At 36.0% G+C, this 9,564-nt stretch overlaps 1 protein-coding gene across 9 annotated transcripts in view; it reads right to left on the bottom strand.

Annotated features, from left to right (window-relative positions):
* Positions 1 to 1,186: 1,186 nt before the first annotated feature.
* MPP5 (membrane palmitoylated protein 5) overlaps positions 1,187 to 9,564 on the bottom strand; it is a 104,354-nt gene continuing 95,976 nt past the window's right edge. For all 9 annotated transcript variants that reach the window (XM_017500741.2, XM_037728644.1, XM_037728657.1 and 6 more), the window contains one exon: positions 1,187 to 4,165. In XM_017500741.2, the coding sequence (XP_017356230.1) occupies positions 3,989 to 4,165 (177 nt within the window). In that variant the 3' untranslated portion in view covers positions 1,187 to 3,988. The remainder of the gene's footprint in view (positions 4,166 to 9,564) is intronic.

Below are 9,564 nucleotides of genomic sequence, written 5' to 3'. Positions count from 1 at the left end.
AAGCTAGAAAGTAGCAAATCCAGAATTTAAGTCTAAACAGTCTACCTTCAGAGTTTTTACACCCTAACTAACTTTTTCTTTCTGTTTCATCTACATTTCAGACTTTGGGTATCTAAAGACATTGGGACTGTTCTGGAGAAGCTGATATTTAGGAACTCTGGTTGCTGCACAGAGTAAAATCTTAGGTTCAGTGTAAATTCAGTAATGACTAGAAAACCAACAACTCAGTTCAAAACTACTTTAACATCTTGTCTTCCCAACATCCTGCTGAACTGTAAATTCTACCATATCCACTTTGCAGATGAGGAAATCGAGGCTTTGACAAGTCGAAGAGAATAGCTGGAATGCAAGTCAAGTATAATTTGATTTCATTTGGTCTTTACATGTTAAGCATTATGTACTGCCTTTCTAAGAGGCAGAAATTAATTTGAAGTAGGGAGCCAGATTAGTGGTTTTCCACATTTAGGTAACTTCAATATTCACTTTAAAGCAACAAGCCAAAGGACCCTAGATTTCTCCTGTGGCTTCTTAAAGCCCTGGAATGTATTGGCCTTGGTTAAAATGCTTATGAAAGTTCACAAGATTTTATAGTTTAGCATTTGTTAACAAGAAATGGAGAAAACAATGGACACATAATTTGTTGTATGGAGTCAGAGTTACCTGATTCATAGGAGAAGAATATAGGTCAAGAATAGGAAGAGAAAGCTGAACTGTGGTGACAGGTGTATATAAGTAAGAAACTTTTTGTTGGTGTATGAGTTATGACCTTTGGGAGATGTATAGCAGAAAACGAAGAATGGAAAAACAAAGTATGTTATATATTTACCAACAACTCACATGCTGCCTCAGTGTCCTCAAATCCTAGGCTGCACATAAGGTCCATTTGCCTGAGTATTACATACCTCCTTCTCCAGAAAACTTTCAAGTTCACAGCCTTGAGTTGTCCATCTTTAATACACTTAAGTTGTTGGTTTTAATAATTAAGGAAACAGGACCTACCTATATCTGTGCCAATAGGGGGCACTACCCCTCTGTAAAGAAAATCAAAAGGTATTTTGTGTTGCACTTGGAGGTTCCAGTGGTCTTGCTTTTGGCAAAAACTTGAAGAGGACGGTAGTCTTTACATGCGTAGAAACCTTGAGTGGCAGAGGATATAACACACCAGCAAGAGGAATTGCTCAGTGGCTTTTAAAATTCGAAATATAATTTTACTTTTTATTTTTACAATACAGTGTATAGTATGACATCTCAAAATAACAGAGTGCAGATACAGGATAAGAGTACAAAGGGGGATTAACAACAGATGTCAGAAGGTTACCTTTATTAAGGCTAAATCCCTGCTTTATATTTTCCACACATTCACAAAAGTACATTCAAATCATTCCTTATCAATACTTATTTCTTAGGCCATGAGAAAAGGAAAATCCAGACATTAGATTTTCATAGAAAGCAAATCTGGATTAGTCTAAATAATATTCTCTTTCCATTTGTTCTGACTTAGGAAAATTTGAGAAATAAAGATACGCACAAACCTAACAGTTCCTCATTGGATTTTCCAAGTACATTGCATTAGCTATTGATATCATTTCTATATTAACTGGTTAAGACCTCCCCCACACAGGTTTCCAGTCAGAACAACAGAGGGACAGGAAATGGAATTGGCCAGAGTGGCTATACAACTAGGCCTACAGCAATGCTTTTTCCCATGTTCTTTTGTGGGGGTCAGCAACAATTCACTTTAAGGATTGTTGAATATTAGCACATCCTTATCACTGGGATTTAGAAAAGTTTGGGACATGTCTATCTACCACTACTGATAAGGGAGAATGATAGGACTTCACTGACCTTGAAATATTTATCACCTAAGACTTCCTAAAAGTATGGCATGGCATGGCCTGTGCCTTGGTACAAGATTTGCTTGTTAAAAGCCATGTGCCTGAATCTTGACAGCATATGGCCCTGGTGTAGGCCTAATGTCTACAGGGGGCACAAGAGCCACTCACTGACACTGCCTGCACCCTCACTCTAACTTAACTTGAACTGCCAATAGTTTAGCTCTTGGAGTTAAAAACAGTTGTCAGTTACAATAAGCAGATCACAAAACTCCATTGTTGACCATAGACTACCCTTCATTCCTGAGAAGTAAACTGGAAAACTGAAAAGATTAAGTGCTGAATATATTCCTTAGTTTTTAATGCTAAAAAAATCAGTGTGACCTGTGAATTTTCCCGGCTCTAAACTGGAGTATTTCAGATTTGAAGAGACAGTATGTATGGCATTCCTTCCCTCAACCCAAGAATGTTATTTTCTTCCTAAGGAAAATTACCTTGAAAATATTTCCACATAAAACACACTCTCCAGCCAACTTAATAGGCCATGTAAATTTGAACAGAAAAAGGCAACATATAAACTATATTTGTTCAAATAAAATTATGTAAAAGAGGATAAAAATCAAACATATACACGACACCGAGACAAATTACTCCTTAAACACAATTGCTTATGTTAAATTAAATGATGTCAGTATTATTCCAGTGTTTAGCTCTGGGAATAGGAACTGCTCTAGCTAAAGTCACCATAAAAATAAAATCAAGGCATTCACATTTGAGGTCACACATCACACTATCCTAAAGGCTTGAAAAGACTACAAATTAACTTTCCATGCCAATTATAGACGTCGAATTTTAAAGCTACAACTATAGAGACAGTACAAAAATCCCATTAGCTTAAGTGTTCCTTTTATGATTTAGCAAGCTGTTGCATTCTGGTCATAAGAGGCAGACCTTGTTAGGTTAAAAACCTATTTCTATATACTTAATACCTTTTTCTCTCCAATATTCTTTTCCTAAAATGTTCAAATGACTTTCAGGTCTTCCTTACCTTTTGATCTTAAAGTCAACTGTCATAGCATTTCCCAAGGACATATATAATTTTATTTGAATGCTGAACAAGTGTTATCAATGACCATTTGTTGATCTATTAAATATTAATATACAGTACAGCAGCTATATTCATCAACAGAATTCCAGTTTATTACCTATATATGTAGCACAGTCATAGAATACTGTGCTCATACATAAAAATGCAAAAACTGTCAAATGTGCTGTCCTTCCATGTATATAAAAAACTATTTGCATCATGAGGAAGAAACTTTTTAACAGTCAATACAGATTATAATGAACACCTGCCATTCATAAAAATGTAACATACATTCTATTATACTATGCGGATGAGAGAAAGGAAGCAAGGTTAGCAAATCAGTTGAGACAACTTCAGAAAAAAACTCAGAAAATAATTTTTAAAAATAAGCATATTTTGTATATCTTAAGTAAATTATTAGTGTGTGTTGAGTGTACAGTCTGATCCACAAAGTTTGAGCAAAAAAACTGGAGCTTCTAATGGAATGTTTTTGTTTTTTTAAGAATCAAAAGACATACAAATGAATTCAAGTCTAAGAAAGTAGCTCTAAACCGAAGTGGCACCATGCTTTTTCTTTTTAGGAAAGTATCTCTGATGACTAAATTAATCTCCTAAGCAAATACTGCCTTGCCCAGTGCATAGAAGCACAGTTCCTCTGCTCAAATTCCCAATGAAGTCATTTAAGTGTTAATATTTACACATCAATATTTGTGTGAGACATGGACACTTGTATATACAAGTTTTTCACAGAGATACAACTAAGCAGAAAGGGTTTACATGAAAACAAAAGGTTTTAACAGGACAAAATGGAATGCTCTGTTGAAAGCTTCCATTTAGAATCCCAAAATGAGACAAGAACCGCTAAAACCATGTATAGAGAATAAAGGATGCTGTGCACAAACTGCCTAAGGGAATTGGCCTCTCACTAATTAGAGAGATCTAAGAACAGGTCTACAGCTAATACTGCTGCCTTCCACCTTATCCTCAATTTTGCTGCAATGTCGGGAAATCTTACTATTGGCAGTTTTTGCCAGATCAAGTCCAACATACCACAGAAGGGATGTTTCCTTCACCTCAGCCAAGTGGACGGTACCCACTGAGGTTCAGTATCGAGTTTGTTAATTAACCTAAGCAATTCCTGATAGGCTTTATCAAGATCTGAATTCACAATTGCTGTGTCAAAGTAGTGGCCATTGTTCTGCTCCATCTCTCTTGTCTTCTCAATGATCTCTCTCAACTCTTCAGGCTGCAAAGAGAAGATAAAAACTGTGAGATAATTCCTATCCTAACCAAATAATACAGGATGAGTCAGAAAAGGCCAAAGAATAATGAGTGACCTTCATAGCTTTCCTTCTGTCTCTCCCAACCTCAGGAGCTCCTTTCCAACTCTGTCATGGCCACAATGGTTTCCTTTGCTTTGGTGTCTTCAGAACTCACAGTATGAACCATGTGGGATGCAATATATCCTGCTTTATACCACTATTTAGGTTTTCACATATTTTGTTTTATCTCACCAACAAGACTACTGGCTTCAAGAACACGGACTGTTACTTTGAATTCCCTAAAAACATTTGTTTTCTTTCTTTTTCTCTTTTTGAGACGGAGTCTTGCTCTGTTGCCAGGCTGGAGTGCAGTGGCATGGTCTCGGCTCACTACAACCTCCACCTCCCGGGTTCAAGCAATTCTCCTGCCTCAGCCTCCCAAGTAGCTGGGAATACAGGCGTGTGCCACCATGCCCAGCTAATTTTTTTGTATTTTTAGTAGAGACAGGGTTTCACCATGTTGGCCAGGCTAGTCTCGAACTCTTGACCTCAAATGATCCACCCGCCTTGACCTCCCAAAATGCTGGGATTACAGGCGTTAGTCACCGCGCCCAGTCAAACATTTGTTTTCAAACATTCTAGGACACCATAACCTCTTCTTAATAGTAACATCTTCTGTAACATGGAGTGAACCTTTCTGGTTGGAGCAAGGACCTAAAATGTCATCTACTTTTGGCTCTAGTAAAGAGCCCTTGCACTTTGTTGTCTGTTGCAGAGAGTTAAAACTGTCCTAACAGTTTGGGAAACTATATAGAGCAGCCTACTTTAAAATACTGACTGAAGGAAAGGGTTATTTTACAAAGATAAGCAGGCAGCAAGGCTATGTGCAAAACTTATCCTGAACCCTTAATTATCAGGCACATGTGTTCAAGAAAGTGAAACTCACCCGCAAATCACCCCTGCCAATGAAGACAACTAATTAAACTCAAGACAAAATGTCTCAGATATAAAAGTCACACACAGTACAAAACAATTTGTATCATTCAACTGTTTGAACTTCTGTAACAGGAAGAAAACATATTAAAAATATGACAACTCTGGCTTGTCCTGAGGCAGTTTCTGGCATGATTCTCTAATTCTCATTATGGAATGTTGTACATCTGAATATGGCACACAGAACCCTTTGTTCCCAGCAGGGAATCTATTTCACCACTGTAAATGAATACACTGTGACATTTTTGCCAAAATTTATGTCTACCCAAAGCTCGAGATTATTGAAAGAACATTCTAGGACTCCACAGAGAACTGAAACTTTGTGGTGTTGGAGTTCAAATTAAAATGCTAAACCCCCAATCCACCTAGTTTTTATAAAATTTAAGGCATTATTATTTCATTTTATGCCAAAATGGCTTATATCACTTATTTAGTACTTTATGCCTGAAGTTCTCTTTCAAATTACAATCCACGGCTAAGATGAAACAAAATGTTTTAGTTCAAAATTTTTAGCTGAACTAGGCAAAACTAAGTTCATACTGTCAGATAACCACTCTCAAGCCTCCAAACTAGCAGAACAGATTCAGAGATTCAGAGTACAATCAGATAACTGGTTGGTTACATTTTGCATCCAGTAAGTAACACCATCATTTTCTTGGCTAGCACAATTTTATAGAGCTAAAATTGAAAATTTGGTTTTACTTCAGCATTTCTATCATTGAGTAATAAAGCACTATTAGAAATACCAAAGGAGAGCCAGGCGCAGGGGCTCCCCCGTGTAATCCCAGCACTTTGGGAGGCCAAGGCAGGCGGATCATGTGAGGCCAGGAGTTTCAGACCAGCTTGGCCAACATGGCGAAACCCCATCTCTATTAAAAATGCAAAAATTAGCTGGGCATGATGGTGCACATCTGTAATCTCAGCTACTTGGGAAGCTGAGGCACAAGAATCACTTAAAGCCAGGAAATGGAGGCTACAGTGAGCCCAGATTGTGCCACTGCACTCCAGCCTGGACAACAAAATGAAAAAAAAAAAAAAAAAAAAAAAAAAAAAAAAAAAAAAAAAAAAAAAAAAAAAAAAAAAGGGAAAGGAGAGAAAAATGAAACATAAGTGGAAGAAATACAATCAGATACACCATCCTCTACCAAAAACTGTGGAATACACATTCTGACCGGTGTGCATAGAATATTCACCAAGGAAAATCAGATATTGGGCCATAAGATAAGGCTCAACAAATTTCAAAAGACTGACAGTTTTCAGGATCTGACCATCTGAAAAAAAAATCTTAACTGATTTATTAAAAAATCTTATAAAAAAATCTTAACTGATTTATAAAGTAAGGCTCAATAAATTTCAAAAGACTGACATTTTTCAGGATCTGACTACCTGTAATTTCCACCTCTTTCTAGATGTAAAAAAACTTAACTGATTTTTAACTCCACCTTGAATTATAAATCAGTTAAGATTTTTTATTTTTTTATATCTTCAAAGAGTGAAACTTAAATAACACACTTCTAAATAACCAATGGGTTACAGAAATAAGAAAAGGAAATTAGAAAATATTTCTAACAAAATAGTAACAAAAATATAATGCCAAAACTTATGGGATGCAACTAAAGAACTGTTTAGAGGGAAATTTATAGCTTCAAATGCCTATATTTGAAAAGAAGAAAAGTTTAAAAATTACCTAAGTATTCATCTTCAGAAACTAGAGCAAGTGCAAATTATAGTCAAAGAAAAGAATAGAAATGAATTAAATAGAAGACAGACAATAAAGAAAATAAAGACAAATGCCCTCCAACTTATTTCTTTTTCTAAAGAGTTTGATTATTCCTTTTAATAATAATAATTACTATATCTTTCCTGGTTCCAGATTGTGTCTTTATTCCTCTTTCTCTTGGATAGTCTCTTATTTCTCTTGGATAAACACCAACATTCTCTTTATTTCCTCTTGGATAAACACCTAGGTGTAGAACTGCTGAATCAAGAGATAAATGTATGTTTTAACTGTATAAAACACTGCTGTACTGTTTTTAGTTTACTAAACTGATATTGAAGGCTGGGCGCAGTGGCTCACACCTGTAATCCCAGCATTTTGAGAGGCCTAGGTGGATGGATCACTTGAGGCCAGGCATTCGAGGCCAGCCTAGGCAACATAGTGAAATCCTGTTTTTACTAAAAATAGAAAAAAAATTAGTCGGGTCATATTCAGATGTACAATATTCCAGAATGAGAATGAGAGAACCATGCAATAGCTGCCTCAGGACAAGCCAGAGTTGTCATATTTTTAGTATGTTTTCTAACTCTTACAGAAGTTCAAACAGTTGAATGATAAATTGTTTTGTACTGTGTGTGACTTTTATATCTGAGACATTTTGTCTTGAGTTTAATTAGTTGTCTTCATTGGCAGGGGTGATTTGGGGTGAGTTTCACAGCAGAGCATTTACTTGGCATATACTCTCTTACCACAATATAGATGATTTTCTGTGACTTTAATAATACATACAAGAAAAATCACATCTTTATGCCAATACCCATTCTTTCACAATACTGGCAAAACAGTTCAGAGATTCAGAGTACAATCAGATTGGTTACATTTTGCATCCAGTGAGTAACACCATCATTTTCTTAGTTTCTGTATCAATTTTTTAATTTTTATTTTTATTTTGAGACCAAGTCTTGCTGTGTTGCCCAAGCTGGAGTTCAGTGGCATGAACTTGGCCTCTTGAGTAGCCAGTACCACAGGTGTGCACCACCATATCTGGCTAATATTTTTGTGTTTTTAGTAAAGACAGGATTTCACTATGTTGCCCAGGCTGGTCTTGAACTCCTGGCCTCAAGTGATCCGTCCACCTTGGCCTCCCAAAATGCTGGGATTATAGGTGTGAGTCACTGAGCCTTGCCTTCTATGTCAATTTAATAAACTAAAACAGTTTGGCAGTGTTTTATATAGTTAAAACATACATTGATCTCATTTGATCCAGCAATTCTATTCCCAGGTGGTATCAAAGAAAAATGAAAACATATATCCACAAAAAGACTATATGAATATTTAGAGCAGCTTTAGTCATACTAGCTCAAAATTTTATCCAAATATTTTTTAATTGGAGAATGGATAAGTTGTGATGTATTAATATCATGGTATATTGCTCAGCATTAAGAATGGAATGAACTACTCTTAGATGCAACACAGATCTCAAAAACATGCTGATCAAAAGCCATACAAAACCTTTAACAAACTGTGTGCTTCTATTTAGGTGAACTTCTAGAACAGACCAAAGAAATCTATAGTGACAGAAAGCAGATTAGTGGTTGCCAGAAAGAAAGAATGGAGAGGTATTAACTTGAAAGGGGCATAAGCGAACTATATAGAGTGATAGAAATGTTCTAAATCTTGATTGGCATGGTGGTTACACAGGTGTACATTTCCAAAACTTGCTGAATTATAAAATTAAAAGGCAAGTATTTATTGTTTGTAAAATATACTTCAGCAAAGTAAAAGAATCAAAAATTTGTAATCAGAAAATCAAATACATTGCGTATTGTTAAAACATTTTGGTACTACTGATCAACTTCCTGCTTTAAAAACATGTATAAGCTAGGACCTGTGGCACATGCCTATAAGTCCCAGCTTATAGGACTGAGATGGGAAGGTCACTTTAGTCCAGGAGTTCAGGGCTTGTAGTGAGCTATAATCATGCCACAGTACTCTAGTTTGGGTAACATAGAACCACCTCTCAAAAAAATATATAACATCTGTCTAGAACTAAACTGAAAATTTAGGATAGCCAATTCAAAGTAAAGTAGATAAAAATTCCATTAGAACACTGCCAGAGACCAACCAACAGAAAGATGCTTAACATGTTTTGGAATGGTCTTTGGCCCTTCATATAATACTGAATCCTTGTTGGAAAAAAAGAGCCTAAGAAGAAATAAGTGTGCATGTTAGGAAATGGAAAATTAGGCTGAATAGGAAGAATAGAGTACACTCTAGTCCTTAGTTTGCATCCTGCTCCTTGAACAACTATGTTGTTTCTAACAAAGTAGTTACTGGACACTAAATTTTACACAGTATTAATCTTGTTTCTCTTGTTATATTGTGATCCTCAAGAACAGCCGATGACCATGCTGCTTATTTCCTTTGTATCATTCCAAGTGCTATGGATAACAAATATTCTGACCCCCAGTTAGTTATGAATTTGTAGGTATATGGCAAAAATGAAAAAGGGGTGCAGCACTACTTTACCCAGCTAGCCTACTAGCCTAGACAAAGCAACCAGGATGGGAAAGCCCCTGATGTTTGTAGCCTAAAACATTAAAAATTACTACCTCACATATAGATTGAATAAGAAACGTTAAGTAGACATAGAGTGAAAAAAGATATTTTGGA

This window comes from Cebus imitator, unplaced genomic scaffold, assembly GCF_001604975.1.
Source record: "Cebus imitator isolate Cc_AM_T3 unplaced genomic scaffold, Cebus_imitator-1.0 Scaffold13, whole genome shotgun sequence".
NCBI lineage: Eukaryota > Metazoa > Chordata > Mammalia > Primates > Cebidae > Cebus > Cebus imitator.
The sequence above is the reverse complement of the archived record's forward strand: the minus strand, read 5'-3'. Positions and strand labels throughout refer to the sequence as shown.